Source organism: Aptenodytes patagonicus, chromosome Z, assembly GCF_965638725.1.
Source record: "Aptenodytes patagonicus chromosome Z, bAptPat1.pri.cur, whole genome shotgun sequence".
Classification (NCBI taxonomy): Eukaryota; Metazoa; Chordata; class Aves; order Sphenisciformes; family Spheniscidae; genus Aptenodytes; species Aptenodytes patagonicus.
The window spans coordinates 13,903,651-13,919,678 of NC_134982.1; the positions used below are offsets into that span (position 1 = coordinate 13,903,651).

A 16,028-nucleotide genomic window follows, 5' to 3' on the forward strand; every position below is an offset into this window, starting at 1 on the left:
GTCTGCGAGTTAAATGAGTCACTACGTTCGTAAGTTATTAGCTGGGGAAAGCAGCGTACAACTGTTCTCTCACAGAAAGTATAATGGCATCAGCCTCCAACCAGACTAAAAAATTTCAGCCATAATTGGGTGAGAATTTCTCTACAGTGCTCAGCAAAAGTCTGATTCCAAGAAACTTTTCTTGACTGATATTAGCAAATAGTTACAGACCTCTCTGGAGCTATTTCTTAATTACCTTTCTTTAATCTGCTTTCCAGTTCCAGACGTCATGACCTGGTTCGTCCACTGACTAGTGCTGTCTCCCTGTCCGCCCCCCCCCAGCTTCTCTGTGTTTCAAGGTCTTGCTCATGCCCTGTTCCCATTTGGTTTCTCTGTTGGTTTCAGCCTTTGGCATCTTGGTGCTGAACACAAGAGGACGCTGACCTATTAAGCGCTAAATTTTATCCCACTTGGTAGGGCAAGGGAAATTCAGTGTCACCTCTGTAAGGAGGTGGCCTGTGTGCCATCTGATTGGAAGGACTAGTGAATACAGGCATCTGCTTAGTTCATGTAGTCTAATACATAGAATCGTAGAATATCTCAAGTTGGAAGTAACCTATAAGGATCATCAAGTCCAACTCCCTGCTCCTTGCAGGACTACCTGAAACTAAACCATATGACTAAAAGCGTCATCCAGATGCTCCTCGAACTCTGACAGGCTTGGTGCCGTGACCACTTCCCTGGGGAGCCTGTTCCAGGGATTGACCCCCTTGGTGAAGAACCTTTTCCTAATGTCCAACCTGAACTTCCCCTGACGCAGTTTCATTCCATTTCCTCGTGTCCTGTCTCTGGTCACCAGAGAGAGGAGATCAGCACCTCCCCCTCCGCTGCCGCCCATGAGGAAGGTGGGGACTGCCATGAGGGCACCCCTCAGCCTTCTCTTTTTCAAGCTGAACAAGCCAAGCGACCTCAGCCGCTCCTCCTAAGTCTTGCCCTGGAGGCCTTTCACCATCTTGGTCGCCCTCCTCTGGACACAGTCTAACAGTTTGATGTCCTTCTTACGTTGAGGCACCCAAACCCGCACACAGCACGCGAGGTGGGGCCGCACCAGTGCAGTGCAGAGTAGGACAATCACCTCCCTCGACCGGCCAGCTACGCTGTGCTCGATGCACCCCGGGACACTGTTGGCCCTTTTGGCTGCCAGGGCACACTGTTGACTCATATTCAACTTGCCATCAGCCCAGACCCCCAGATCTCGTCGTCTAAACCAAAGCTCAGTTTGTGCAGTGCCAGCTGATAAACGTCTCATCTAGGGAAAAAGGTGGCTTGGGCCAAACGTGAGATCTCTGTGGAGCACAGGTGTCAAATAAAAAAAAGTTGACACTGATAACCTGAGACATGGGAGCTGCCTTGGCTGTACCTCTGAGCTCCCGAGCGCTCACAGACATTCTAGCACAAGGCATTTGGTTATTTGACATCGGGTGACTATAGGACCAAAATCCGGCAGTACGGATGGGGACAGCAGCCTCCCCGTGTTTATCCTTCAGCCACCAGCCGGGTGACACAACGCGCCCGCTAACCTCGCTCGGGCGGAGGCCGAAGGCGTGTGGGGGCGGAAGGGGCCTTGCGCCCCCCTTCCCCGCGGCGCTGCTCCCCGCCTCCCTCGCTCCCCGCGGCCTGCACCCGGCGGAGTCCGCCCCGCCTCCCGCCCGCGTAGCTCCTCCCGGCGGGGGGCGGCGGCGGCGGCGCCGGCCCGGGCTCCTGATGGCTGCGCCGCCGCCAGCCCCGCCTCCGCCCGCTGCCCTGGCCGCGCCGCCGGCCGGCCGGCGCTTTCCCCCACGCGGAGCCGCCAACCCGCCGCCATGAAGTGTCACTACGAGGTGCTGGGGGTGAAGCGCGACGCCGCCGAGGAGGAGCTGAAGCGGGCGTACCGCCGGCTGGCGCTGCGCTGGCACCCGGGTACGGCTGCGACGCCCGCCCTCCGCGGGCCCGGCCCGGCCGCAGGCCTGAGGAAAGGGTTCGGCCTGCCTCGTCCTCGCTCGGCTCCGCGGGCCCCCATCTGCAGGGGGAGAAGCCCCTTCTCCTCGCAAGCGGCTGCAGTCGGTGCCCCGCCGGTGGTGCCGGCGCCGCGCCGGCCGGCCCGTTCCGGGTCTGTCGCAGAGGCCTGCGGGGAGCGGGGCCGGGAGGCAGGGGCCGGGCAGCGTGTCGGTGCTTGCGGCAGCGCCCTCGGTAGCACTCGCGGCTTGGTGTTCCTGTCTCGGGTTTCTGAAGCGGTTGTGGCGGGTGCTGCCGTCGTGCGTTGACTCGTTCACAATTTCATTAAATTGTCTTGTAGATAAAAACCTAGAGAACGCGGAGGAAGCAGCAGAGCAGTTCAAGTTAATCCAGGCAGCGTATGACGTTCTCAGTGACCCCCAGGAAAGAGCCTGGTGAGCAGTGTTTATCTGGTGGCGGCCTGGAAAAGGCTTTTTTAATTCTGTCTCGGCCAGGACTTTGAAATTGCTTCTCGCTGGGCCTTACTGCTAGCGAGTGCGGGCCGCTGTGGCAGGAGCAGCCGCTTCGCTTCGGGCTTTGGAGGGGTTGAGAGCCATACAACGTGCAGCTTCCTGGGGAGGCACAGCTGCGCACCTACACCTTCCTCTCAGTGCTTGGGGAGGTGGCGTTGGGCTGGGCACTGAGGGTGGTCTGGGGACACACCAGTGTTGGCCTCTGTTGCACGTTAGCATAGGTATCCCTCTGGTCACAGTCCTCGCTGCCTGCAGGGAGAAAGAACCAGCACCACACTGAATGCGTGCAGGTGTTCAATGTGCTACTGATTGCTGCAGATAGTGTCATGTTTCCGTAACAGTCCTAATTTGAAATATGCACACACATCTCTTTTTAAGAGGTTGCTACTTTAAATGTTCTGTGTAGCTTGTTTTTGAAATGGGCTGAAGCGCCTACCAGATTATGCAGCCAAAACCACCTGTTAGTAAGTTTGTCCTCCTTGAAAAGAAAGTATCGTTTTTCAATTTTTATATGCTAATGTATGATTTGGGGTGTTTTGTGTGTGTATGTATTGGACGACTTAAATAATGTCCTACTGATTTCTGAAAGCTTACTGAAGCGTCTTGCTCAAATGTGTTTGCTAGCTGCCCGTTAAGAAATTGCTGCTATAGATATTGCAGATAAAGTAATAGTATTCTCTCTTGATCTTTATTTTACTTACTTACTGAGCCTGCCTTTTTTACTCTCTGAAGACTTTGGATATGAGACACAAATTCCAGACACTGGGCTAAGCTGTACATTGGGGTGATATGTGTACTGTGTTAGCTTACCAGCACTGGGGAATGTTCTGTGTGTCTACATCCTTGATACTGTGAATTTTTGCTAGGTATGATAATCACAGGGAGGCTCTGCTGAAGGGAGGAGTTGACAGAGACTATCAAGATGATAGTTTAGATCTGCTGCACTACTTCACTGTTAGCTGTTACTCTGGATATGGAGATGATGAAAAGGTAATGAATTAATTAATCTTCAATGAATCAATTTAAATTTCATGAAAAGTATTGGCATTTGCTTCATGTTGAAAAGCTATATGTGGAATTGCTGAGCACAGGTAGTAATAATGCTCACGCAAATTGTCGTGGTTTAACCCCAGCCAGCAACTAAGCACCACACAGCCGCTTGCTCACTCCCCCCCGTTGGATGGGGGAGAGAATCAGAAGAGCAAAAGTGAGAAAACTTGTGGGTTGAGATAAGAACAGTTTAATACTTGAAATAAAATAATAATAATAATAAATAATAATAATAATAATAAAAAATGGTAATGCAAAGTAAAACAACGAGAGAGGAACAAAACCCGAGGAGGGGGGGAACAACAAGTGATGCAGCTGCTCACCACCCACTGACCGATGCGCAGTCAGTCCCCGAGCAGTGATCATTGCCCCCCAGCCAACTCCCCCCAGCTTATATACTGAGCATGACGTCACATGGTATGGAATATCCCTTTGGCCAATTTGGGTCAGCTGTCCTGGCTGTGCCCCCTCCCAGCTTCTTGTGCACCTCCTCGCGGGCAGAGCATGGGAAGCTGAAAAGTTCTTGACTTAGTATAAACACTGCTTAGCATCAAATAAAACATCGGTGTGTTATTGCATTATTCTTATGCTAAATCCAAAGCACAGCACTGTACCAGCTACTAGGAAGAAAATTAAGTCTATCCCAGCCGAAACCAGGACACCAATCTTTCTAAGACAAAACTGACGCTGGACGCTTAGGGAAGCTTTAATTCCTGCTTATTGTCCAACAATTACTTAGTCATGATTTCCCACTATACCATAAAACTACAGAGTGTGTGTATATTATTTATTTACGTTATAAAGTGAAGCATTCCAGTGCTTTGCAATACCATCTGTTTATTCAAAAATATCTTTAACAAGCTAGAATGCTTCAAACTAAAAAAAAAAAGGCAATATAATAACAGTCCTTGGGGAAAGTGTGCTTCCTATAATTGAATACCCTGTTGGATTTTAAGATACTCATCGTAACTTAAAAAGCTCCAGATTATCAGAAAAACCTCTGCCAGAGAAGAATCCTTATCTGTCTTTGTGTTACTATACTAGGAGTGAGTTAGTAACACCTTAATTTAAAAAGAGATAGGATACTTAATACTGAATTTTATATTTGGAACTTCCTCAAAGCTTGATCCTGTGTAACCAGAAACTTATCAACATCTCCAGCATGCTGAAACTTTTTTTTTAGTTTAGATTTGAATACAGGTGCGTGATGTGTGAGAGAGACAGAGACTACATGAAGGAGATGGAAATAAAAGGAATGTGAGAGAATGGGAACTTTGTTAAACAGAAGGGTCTTGCTATCTAGAGCAAGTGCTTACAAGGCCTTTACCCTGATTTTGAGTTGCTGTTGCAGAATTGTAATATTTCTCTAAAATATACTGCTGTAGCTGAGCATTTGTACATCTATTATTGAGCCATGCAAAATGAGTCAGATATATGTATTTTTTTTATTTCAGGGATTTTTTACAGTCTATCGACAAGTTTTTGAAAAGATTGCAAAAGAAGAGATGGAATATATGACCCAGGAAGATACTGAAGAATTCCCTATGTTTGGATATGCCCAAAGTGACTATGATACGGTAAGAGCAAGTGTAAATCTGAACTGAAAGTGACACAGTTAAGTCATTACTTTGTCCCACACTGAGATCGAAGGAAAGGGTCCTGCTGATCTCCGAGGTGAGTACAAAACCATGTATCTGCTGTCTTTTCTACTACTGTAGACCATTACTACAAAGGAAGTGCTTGTGTTCTGATTCACAATATTTAGGTGAATTAAAATTGGTATTTCCTGTTGGACTATATTATTAGCCAGGCTTTTAGGGTAAGTTGTCAGACAAACACTTCACAGGGCTAACCATCAATTATGCCAATGAAACCTAAAGGCAGTGCAAGGCCTATAAAACAAAAGAACAGATGTTTTCTTTGCTTCCTGATGAGAATAGTTTACCAGTGTTTTAACGCAGCTTACGTTACAGAAAAGGATATTGAGATAACTTTTTTTTTTTAAAAATAACATGTAGTGTCTTGCCTCATTTGGGAAAACTGCATAGCACTTACTGCATAACACAGCCTTTAGAAAATGGGAGATGTGGTGGTTGACCTGCAGTGTGAGGTCCCACTATGATACTCTTGTCATCTACAATTACGCTGTAGTAAGATTTAATTTCCAAAATATTGCATGCTTTCCGTTGGGAAGCAAGAAAAGAAAATGTGTGTGGGACAATTGAGTTCTTGTCATCTGGTTTGCCAACTATTTGTTGTATTCTATCAGACTTACAATTTTTTTTTTTTAAGGTTACTGGTATTCCTGTGTTTAAATAGTAAAGTAATAGCACTTTCCCCAGTGAATAACTGCACAGTATCAGTGTACTCAAACGTTGCTCCTAGTCTGCTACTTCTCCCTGTCACTTTTAGTAGAATTGTACTGTATGACTAATTATTTATGAAATATAAATTGATACACACCTTAAAAATGAGTAATTTCAATGGTACAAAACTTGGCTGGAGTTGGAAACAAAGTTACAAATCAAACTAAGAAGTATAAGAATGGGTGTTTGAATATCAGATGAAATTACAGGATGGCTTAACAAATGGAAATCTTTCCCAGAGAGAGAATATTTAGTGTCTCTGAAACTGCTAAAATCCGTCCTTTAATGGAGTTATCTTGAAACATCTTTTGGAAACTGCTTGTTACAAGGCCATGGGATAGATATGATTATAGACCCAACATAGCTTTTATGCTGTCAATTAATAACTGCAAAAATGGCTGGAATTCTAGCACCAGCAGGCTTTGACATCTGCCTTGTTCACGCTGTTATGGAAGCAGAATGCTCACTTTTTTTTTTTGAAGGGATTGATAGGAGTAATTTATGGGAAATAGCCTCAGTTAAATGGGAAAGTCATTATCCCTGTTATCTTATATTAAGACAAAGAGACTACACTGTCAGAGGATTCCAGCATTGCAGTGCCCACTTCTCTACTCTGTGGAGTATTGTGGGAAAAGGGAAAAGAGTTTTAGAAGGGAGCTACAGAAACTCTGCAGAGGCTTCAAAGTCTGTGATGTGAATGTTCTCTGGTTCAGTCTACTGAGTTAATCCATAAGAAGCTTGAGAGGCAGCTCGATCAATGCCAGGCAGCCAGGGAAGATATTCTTAAGTCTGTGACTTCACAAGACTTCATGGGAAGAGAAGACTTGTAGGTCAATTAGATGCAGAAACAAAAGCGATCAGCTCCAAGTATAAGTAGTAGGCAAAACAAAATCCACCTGGGAGTTCAGCAAGAGCTGCTGTACAGTCTTTTGGAGAATGTCAGAGATGTGCTTGTATATCAGGTAGCTGCTGAGGAGGAGGAAAGTCTTAGCTCGTACAGCTGGTGAAGGGGAGGATGATCCCTGTCATCAGTTGATGGCCATGCATCCTTTTGCACAGAAGACATCCCTTTGTGAAGCAGAAATCTGAGATAGGGAGTCTAATCTCACTTAGGTTACTGGATTAAATATGAATATTTATTCATTATTATAGAGCTGGGTTTTTGTGATAGCAGAGAAAAACTGTAGTGACTTACCTGCCAGAGGCCACAGCCGTGAACTTTTGCATGTAGATAGGCCATTAGAAATTAGTGTTGAGGTGTTGATAGTCCATGTGAATACCAATAGCAGAAGGAGGAGACGAGGAGATACTAGAAGAAGAGGTATTAAACTGTTAGCTTAAATACTTCTATGAGCTATTCCAAAATATAAACAGTAATGCATGTAGGAGTAAGTATTAAAAAGGCAGCTTAATGGGGTGAGTAATGTAAGAAGGGAGTTTAGGTGTATACAAAATGCAGAAGGTTAGTAATTATTTGGAGAGGAATAGAGAACAAAACAAAAAATAATTATTATGCCATTTTGTTAATCCAGCATTTACTCATGAACAGTAAAAGGGAGGAGAATAAGGAAAGATCATTTACTGTTTCTTTTAGTGTGAGAGCTAGAGGACATCATTATAACCTGCAGTCGTATAATTTGCTAACAAAACAGGAGTAAGTGCATCTTCACATAGCCCCTTGTTAAACTGTGCAAGTCACGGCTCCATGCTGTTGTATATGCCAACAATTTACACGGGTTAATAAAAGAAATATTAAACAAATTCATGAAAGAAAAATCCATCAAGAGCTATTGATTTCTGTCTTGCTCTGGAAGCAGAGAGAATATACAGGGAAGAAATAGCATTATGTACTTGTGTTTGTTTTATTGCTCTTTTTGTGCTGGTCATTGGCTGCTGTTGGAAATGTATGGCTGACCTTTGGTGTAATTCAGTATGGTGGTTCTTGGGCAATACATGCATATGCCTGCTTGCGGACAGCATATCTCATTCTGATTGTGGTTTTCAGTTTGACAGGAAAAGTACAGCACAGCTAAGTAACTGGGCAGTAGTGTCAGCATGATCCAATCCTGCAAGGGGATATTTTTTAGAAGTTGCAGTTTGGAATAGTTTAGACAAGGTTGTTGATCTGGCATGGTTTGAAATTTTAAGGATGATATTAGAGGTTTCTCTAAACCTTCATATGATTTATTTATACTCTGAGGGAAAACTGTGGCCTATACAGAAGACAGAAAACTGCTGTATTATTTGGTATGGTTTTTGTCCCCCTCAAAACAAGTGACTTGTTTAAATTCTTTTTTCTTACAGGTAGTCCACCCTTTCTATGCATATTGGCAGAGTTTCTGTACTCAGAAAAACTTTGCTTGGAAAGAAGAATATGACACACGACAAGCCTCAAACCGCTGGGAGAAACGAGCTATGGAAAAAGAGAACAAGAAAACGAGAGAGAAAGCAAGGAAAGAGAGGAATGAACTGGTCCGTCAGCTAGTAGCCTTTATTCGCAAAAGGGATAAAAGAGTTCAGGCTCACAGAAAACTTGTAGAAGAACAAAATGCAGAAAAAACTAAGAAAGCAGAGGAATTTCGGAGGCAGCAGAAGCTCAAACAAGCCAAGTATGTAAATGTGGAAGAAATATTTTCTTTTAAACTTGGGAGAAATTAACCATGAAGGTACCATATAGAGTTAGATTCTAATAATAGCTCCACTTGCTCTTTTAAACATCCTTGAAAATTTTATGTATTAGTTTTGGTCTCTAGTCTGAGCTTTTTAAAACTTTAGTGTCTCTGCATTGTACTGACATGTAGAGATCTAAGATAACCAGGGAATAGTTATCTGTGTGCTGCAGGTAACTGGCTGTACTAGCACAGAATCTAGTGTGCTTTTACTTACCTGGGGAAGTAAGATTTTATAGTTAATCATTGTTCCTTTAAAGAAAAAAGAATGCCTGTTTTGGAATGAGGGAGAACAGGACTATGACAACCTGGACTTACATCAGCTTCATCAGCCTTGGAACTGTACCTGCTAAAAAGAAAATGGGACAAATGAGCTCAGTTTTGCTTTTCCTTTCAACTCTTCAGAAAGGACCCTTTCATTGGACTAAAAGAATTTTTTTTGATGCTTTTATTTTTCCTAAAATTAAGTAGAAGGAAGAGGCAATCTCCTGAGTGTAAGCACAATTTAGTCTTCCAACTAGAAGAGCTTTTTGCCTGCAAATGGGAGGAAGGAGCTTAAATTCTTAATAAGAGGGCACTTGGAAAATAATTGCATATTGATTAAAATTATAAAATAATAATTAAAATATATATGGAATATATTATGTACAATTTATTTTTTTACATATATATTTTTTTTCCCTAAAGGGAGAATGAAGCAGAGCTATGCATTTCCTGACAAATGGCTTGATAATTCTGAGTCCAGGAGCCAGCTGTAGCAAAATTCAGCTGTACTGTGGTGTACTGACTGGTAACTTAGGCCACACTTCGATTTGGAAAGCTGAGTTGGTACATTCCCATAGCACAGAGTCAAGGAGTAATGTGCTTGTGGCTTTTTTGGTCCTGTACTGTTCGTGGGTTTGGATTTTGCAGCAGGTAAAAGCAACTGTACTGCTTTGAGGATTGAGTCGACTTCCCTCCTGTCAGCTTGACATTGACCATGCTGCATAGCATTTCCTGCCTGAAATTCAAGCAGGACCCACCTACGTTAAGACCTCTTCACTTGCAGCGTAGATGTGCCCATTGACATCACAAATTAACTGCTCAGATTTCCAGGCCCTACAGATAATTGTTTGCTCCATCATAATATGTTCAGGACTTTCCTCCTAAAATATAAGAGAAGAACAAGTTATCTTTTAAATAATACTGTTTCTGTAATTCCCATCTCATGGACTCAATGTAGAAGTTACTGTATTATTCTACTTAAAGGCTTGCTGAGCAGTATAAAGAGCAGAGCTGGATCACTATGTCAGATCTGGAGAGAGAGTTGCAAGAGATGGAGGCACAATATGAAAAGGAATTTGGAGATGGATCAGACGATGAAGATGAAGTAGAAGAAGAGGAGACAAAAGGCATCGAAGGTATGGGTTGTGGGGGGTGATCTGTAGTGAGTCGTCAGCCTGAGTATTGGCTCACTGGACTTAAAGCCCAGATTGACAGACTAGTGCAACTCCCTGCCTCCAGCTGAGGCATGCCAGGCTAGAGTCTGGCCCTCTCTGGTGTTTTCCACTGAACATGAGAAGACATCAAGTTACAGCTGTTAATTTATGCTAATGTATGATTTGGTGAGATGGTCTTGATCTGTCTGCATGTCAATAATGCTAAAGAAGTTGAATGTCAGTGTTGTGACTGTTTGCTGGGGCTTTAAGAGCAGCTTACACAAAAATCGCTCATCTGACTGTCTCTCTGATCCCCTCTGCTCTCTTCAGACAAACTGAATGATGAGACTGAAGAAGCTGAGTTTGTTGATGGTCTGTACTGCCCTGCTTGTGACAAATTGTTAAAAACTGAGAAAGCGTAAGTGCTTGTGGTTCGGGATTTAGGGGTGGGGATGTTGGGGTTTACCTTTTTTAAAAATGCATTTTAAAGACTTTTTAACTTCACATAACAGTCAGTGTCGTCTTTCCAGGAGAGACATTGTCAGGGCAGAATTTTCCGTACTTAGTAGTGATGGGTAATGGGCCTGTTATTAATTTATATGTAAATATAACCATGTTTGCTCAGAGCTACCTGCAGTAACGATCTGCTGGTCTTCACAGCATGAAGAATCACGAAAAATCAAAGAAGCATCGAGAGATGGTAGCACTGTTACGACAGCAACTGGAAGAAGAAGAAGGGAAATTTCCTGTGTCTTTGGATGATGCAAATGGAATACATACCAAAGAGGAGGAAGACACAGAAGACATGCCCAAACAGAAGTACTTTAAATTGGTTTTAATTTTATCATGACTAATGATTTAATAAGTCTTGGAGGCCCTCAGAGGGAGCTTCTGATGATTTATAGTTTTGTTGGAACTCATAGTATTGTGCAATTTAAAATATTCTTTAGCATCAGAGTTCCAGTAAAATGCATGCATTAGTATGACTGGATTCAAATATGGTAGGATAACAGTCTCGTATTTTCTATGCTTCTTAAAGTTACGTTTAAGGAAAAGTAGTGATTGTTATTTTTCAAACAGGGGAACTTGCACAGGGCCAGTGCAAGTGTTTATGCTTTGGTACTTTTTTGGTACTTTTTGTCAGTTGGATGCTGGCATACATAGAAAATGAGTATGCTTAAAATCAGAATTGATGATGTAAGTTGCACAACTTCATTTTTTGAATGGCCAAAGCATAATACCAACTATCTCACTAGTATCTTCAAGTTCAGTCTGAGCAGAATAACTTTTACTAAATGCAAATAGTAGTTTAGGAGAATTGTTGTTTTCAGGCATGAGTGATTTTCTCTTTGTGGCTACTGTCTCCCTAATATGTTAAGAGGATAAGCAAAAATAGAATTTGGTACCTTTTTAGAAATTGTACCTTTTTTTTTTTTCCTTGAAAGGAGGTCATTTTAAACTCTTTATCTTTACAGACTCTCGAAGAAGCAGAGGAAGAAACAGAAAACAATGATGGTATGTAGTCATATAATGATATTCAGGGAACTTTACAACCCAGTTTTGTTATCTCCTAACCTAACTTTTTTTTGTCCTGAAGATTGAGAGAACTTGAAATTCTACGGAACTTGAAGACTGTTTTCAGATAGTTTTAATTCTTCTTTGACTGCAGAATAATTTTTAATTCTTCTTTGACTGCAGAATAATTTTTAATTCTTCTTTGACTGCAGAATATTTTTTATTACACTTACTATGATCATATGATAATAATCTCGTAGACCTCACTTTATGTTTGTGCAGATCCTAATAAGTGTGGTGCTGGCTCTAAAAAGGGTACAGTCTGAAGCGTAAGGAAGACAGACGGAAACAGGCAGATAGGGAGAATGCAAGGAATTGATCAGAAAGACCAGCAGTGGCCTTAGTGCATTACCAGCTTAAGTGTTTGGTGGTTGTTTTCTGCTTTGGTTGCTAGAGTTGGTATGATGTATTGTTTGTTAATCTCTAACTTAGGAGCGGGGGGGAAAGTAACACATTATTGGCATCCTACTGACACTGTAGTTGTTGGAACGAACACATCCATTCCACCCTTCACTTGAATTGTAAACACGAGTAACAGCAATCTGTTGTACTCCAGGATCTGAGTCTGTGCATGATATGACAGATCTGTGCTGACAGCAGCAGGGTGAAATTCAAGAACTGCAAGCTGTTTCAGGCTTGTGTGCCATAGTGAGCAAACTCTTCTGTCTGCCTTCCTCAAGCTTGATCCTTTTCAAGTCTTACCTCTTCTCTACTTACTGCCTCAGTCCTAGCCTTGTCGCAGTGAACTATCTGTACCAGGCCCTGCCTCTTCTGTCCTTTCCCAAGATGGTCTTGTGTCTTTCCCTAACCTAACCCCTCTAGTCTCCTATTATGTGTTCACCTTCTGTGCCCTCTCCCACACCATCATTATCTCTCATCCTCAAGAAACTTCCTGAGACTTTCAAGCAACTGAATTTTTCTTGCTTCTCTGGCTGGTATTGCATAGTCCAAGTCAGTGTTGGCTTGACCTTCCTGTTTCCATGCAGGCCATCAGGCTCCTGTTCAACTCTTGCAGCCTCAGTTTGAAATCAGAAGGTCTTGTTCTCACTGTATAGGTTGCATATAGGCACTGTGTCTCTCTTCCATCAGTTTGGTCATGAGGTCTTCTGCAGCCCAGACAGTAGGTGCCACTCTCGCGTAGCATGAGCTGGAATCTTGTGCAGAGAGATTCCTCTGGAAACATAACCTCCATCCTCTACCAAGCTTCATGGAGCGCAGGGAATCGCTATGGTTTTCGTTTTCTTTTCCTGAAGGTAGGTAGATTAGCCAAGTTTTTTTCAGGTAGCTGAGACTCTGCAAAAGATACTGGAGGTGATAGAGTTGCATTAATGTAGTGTTAGGTGAAATCTGTTATCCTGCTTTTGGGAGCTGAGCTGTTTTGCTTCAGACATGCTCAGGAGTTGATTTTTTGCCAGACTGCCTGTATTGAGTCTACTCTGTCTTCTGGTACGACGTGGAAAAGGCTGCCAGTGTTTCTAATGTTAGGGAAGAAAAATACAGTGTGTCTATCTAGCTTCAGTCAGCTCAGTTATTTTGGCCTAAATGTGCTAACGCAGGTGTCTGGCACAGAAAACTTTAGTCTAAATAATTAACATTTTGCAAAGTTACAAGCAAAGCCACTATCTTATAATGTGAAATGGTAGCCAGAACAGAATGAGCCCTGTGCATAATTAAAAGCTACCTTCATGCTCCTCTTCCATGGTCTTAGAGTCTGTTTTATTGGTGTTTCTTCCCTTTATCACAGGTGGCCTCCATCTTTCAAAACAGGAGAACTAAGGTTTTACCTGTTACAATCTCACTGAAAACACACAGTAAAATTAAGAGTGTCCATGACTTTGTCTTCTCCCCACCCACCCATTTTTGAGGTAAATGAGGTATAATACTATAATCAGTAATGAACTTAAAGTAGTTGACTTGTATTTCTTCCGTTTGGACAGACTTACGAGGACTCTCTTGATAAAAGTGCTGATGAAGAAACAGTTGAAGAGAAGGAGGTGCCCTGCATGGACAAGGACAGTGGCTCAGCAGAGGAGTTGATAAATGATGGCCAAAGATGTGCTGTGCCAGAGGACGCAAGCGCTACAGAAGATGTCGGCCAAGTGAATGAAGCAAAAACTGAAGCAAAAAGGTGTGCTGACTTGCCATATTGCAGTCACGGTGTCATTCTGTGTCATGTTTGATGCTGTCAAACAAGTCTAGATTTACTCACCAATGTGAACTGGGGGCTGCTCCACTAAGTCAGATTTGAATAAGTATGATACTAAACAAGGAGCGTTAGGATCTACTTTGGAAGTGGTGTTTGACTGCAGATCCCTGCCACATCACTTACCAGTAGCAGATTTATCATCTAGCTGAATCTTGAGATCAACAATTGATCGTATAAATTAAATTGCTTTGGTTTTTTTCTGGAAGCACTTGCATTGTGTTGTGTGAAGGAAGAACAGGGGGAAACAGCAGAGACATTGATGATTGAAAACCATCAGAAGCTCTTAAATGTTGAATGTTCCTGTGCACTGATCTTGTTTTCTCTTTGTTTATCAGCAGTACTAAGCCTAAAGGCAAAAAAGCAAAGGATGCAAAAAAGTCTGCTAAGGCATCTTCAGAGCACCCAACAACGGTATGTCACGTTACTTACGCTATTTAAAAGCTGGTGGTCATGTTATTACAAACAAGGTTGGTTGGTTGATCTCCTCCAGTCCACAAATTCTGTTTTAGTTTTTTGCTTATTTTTTAATAATGCAGGTATTTCTATCCCTGTGATTTTATTAGAAAGTGGGAGACTGGAACGTCAGCACTCATCCTCACAGAGAAGAGCAGGACTAATTTTCAGTTCCAAGAGTTGCTAAAGCTCTGTATCCAAGGCAGTTCAAACCAAATAAATTAAACAACTGAAGACAGAGCTGTTGTCATCAGGCAGGTGACAGGCAGTACCATTTGCATCTTTCCCAATATTGATGCTTCCCAGAAAGGGCAAAATCTTGTAATAACTACAGCTAAGACACATTAAATTCACTAAATCTCAGAGCCCAAAGTAGTAAGTGTATAGTCTTTTTTTAGTCAGGTGAGATAAAAAGTATTCTTTATCTTGAATTAGATTTGCAAGGCTTCTATTCTTGTTCTTGGTTCCTTAGTACTCTTCAAAATTTCAAGAAGCCATACTTGTGATTTTTTTAATATATATATTCAATTGTTAATCAGTCATAGAATATCTGTGATAGAAATAAACAGCTTATTCACATTTCATTGTCTAAAAGAAACTGCATACAACAAATTAGTGTATTATACTTATTTCATATTCCATACAAATGTGAAGCATTTTGGTTTTTCCCTCATTGCAGAATGAAGTTCCCATCCACTGTGTAACCTGCAACTGTGCATTTCCATCCCGAAATAAACTGTTTGAACACCTAAAAGCCACAGGACATGCAAAAGCAACACAAGCGCCAGCTGTAAATGGAGCTGTAAACACCAGAAACAAAAAAGAGAAACGTAAAAACAGATAGAACTTTGTTAGTGACAGTCTTCAGAATCGTACATGAAAACTCTCCCAAAACTGAAAGGTGCACATTGCCTGTGTTCGGAGTTAAACAGAGGAGGCAAGTTCTAATTTGGGGAGAAAAGGAAGATGCAACAAAAGGAATATTATCTTGTGAAGGAACCTGTGCTTTCTTTTGGTTTTATCAGCCTTTTTCATGACTGGATTTGACCTGCCGTCTCAGCAGCTTTCACATTGGGGGTGGGGAAATAGTAATTCAGAGCTACTCACCTTGCATTCCTGTTGAAACTTGCACGGATAAAGTACCCACACACAGGAAATAATAAATTATTTTAACACTTCTGTTACTGCTTTTCTTTTGTGAGAGGGCTTAGCTCAGGGTGAGTGTAGCCAATAGAGGGGCCCGTGCTGCTTTGATCATCAAAGATGAAACATCACCAAGACGTGGAAAAACACAAGCTCTTCTGCCATCCCCAAAGGCCCTTTCAAATTACTTAATTACATTAAACAGCAAACAGAAGGGAAAAAGTAAGATGACAAAGCTAGTTAATCAGTTTGACAATTCCTGTTGGTTTTGTACATCCACCTGCATGCCAGGTGTTGGAAAGAAAAGTCTCGTGGAAAAGCCTTGCTGGAATAAGTGAAGGGAGAAATAAATGAGCGACGTAAATTAATTTATTCTGATTTCTAATAAAAACCAACATGGGAATTGGTGTTGCACCTCTGTTTAAATGCATAATCTACCTGATCTTGAAGAGCACTTAACAAAAAAAAAAGGTGGGATGACAAAGACCTGATTTTGGAGTGGAAGTGGATTTTACACAGGAATTGTCAATGCAGTTGGAGAAGGCAGTGCCTAGCAAGGGCTGTAGTAGGTTGTTTAGGAAACCCCTAGAGTGTAATTTTCCGGAAGCACTGATCCTGCATTAACTAAGTTTCTCTGTGAAGTTTCAACTCATCACACAAAA

At 42.3% G+C, this 16,028-nt stretch overlaps 1 protein-coding gene across 2 annotated transcripts; it reads left to right on the plus strand.

Moving 5' to 3' along the window:
• Nucleotides 1-1,784: 1,784 nt before the first annotated feature.
• On the plus strand, nt 1,785-15,402 carry DNAJC21 (DnaJ heat shock protein family (Hsp40) member C21). Of its 2 annotated transcripts, none has more exons than XM_076363286.1 (12): nt 1,785-1,938; nt 2,315-2,408; nt 3,353-3,476; nt 4,991-5,113; nt 8,207-8,511; nt 9,820-9,971; nt 10,320-10,407; nt 10,650-10,808; nt 11,465-11,504; nt 13,502-13,692; nt 14,106-14,181; nt 14,903-15,402. In XM_076363286.1, exons 1-12 carry the CDS (start codon nt 1,842-1,844, stop codon nt 15,065-15,067), a joined length of 1,614 nt encoding a protein of 537 aa, XP_076219401.1. In that variant the 5' UTR covers nt 1,785-1,841; the 3' UTR covers nt 15,068-15,402. The 2 variants fall into 2 exon arrangements, with proteins under 2 accessions (XP_076219401.1, XP_076219402.1); XM_076363287.1 differs by having other exon boundaries at nt 14,109-14,181.
• Nucleotides 15,403-16,028: the final 626 nt, after the last annotated feature.

Coding starts and splice junctions, on each gene's coding strand:
- DNAJC21 (XM_076363286.1), top strand. CDS start 1,842: ATGAAGTGTCACTACGAGGTGCTGGGGGTGAAGCGCGACGCCGCCGAG. Junction 8,512..9,819: donor CAGAAGCTCAAACAAGCCAA/GTATGTAAATGT, acceptor TTCTACTTAAAG/GCTTGCTGAGCAGTATAAAG. Junction 14,182..14,902: donor CTTCAGAGCACCCAACAACG/GTATGTCACGTT, acceptor CCCTCATTGCAG/AATGAAGTTCCCATCCACTG.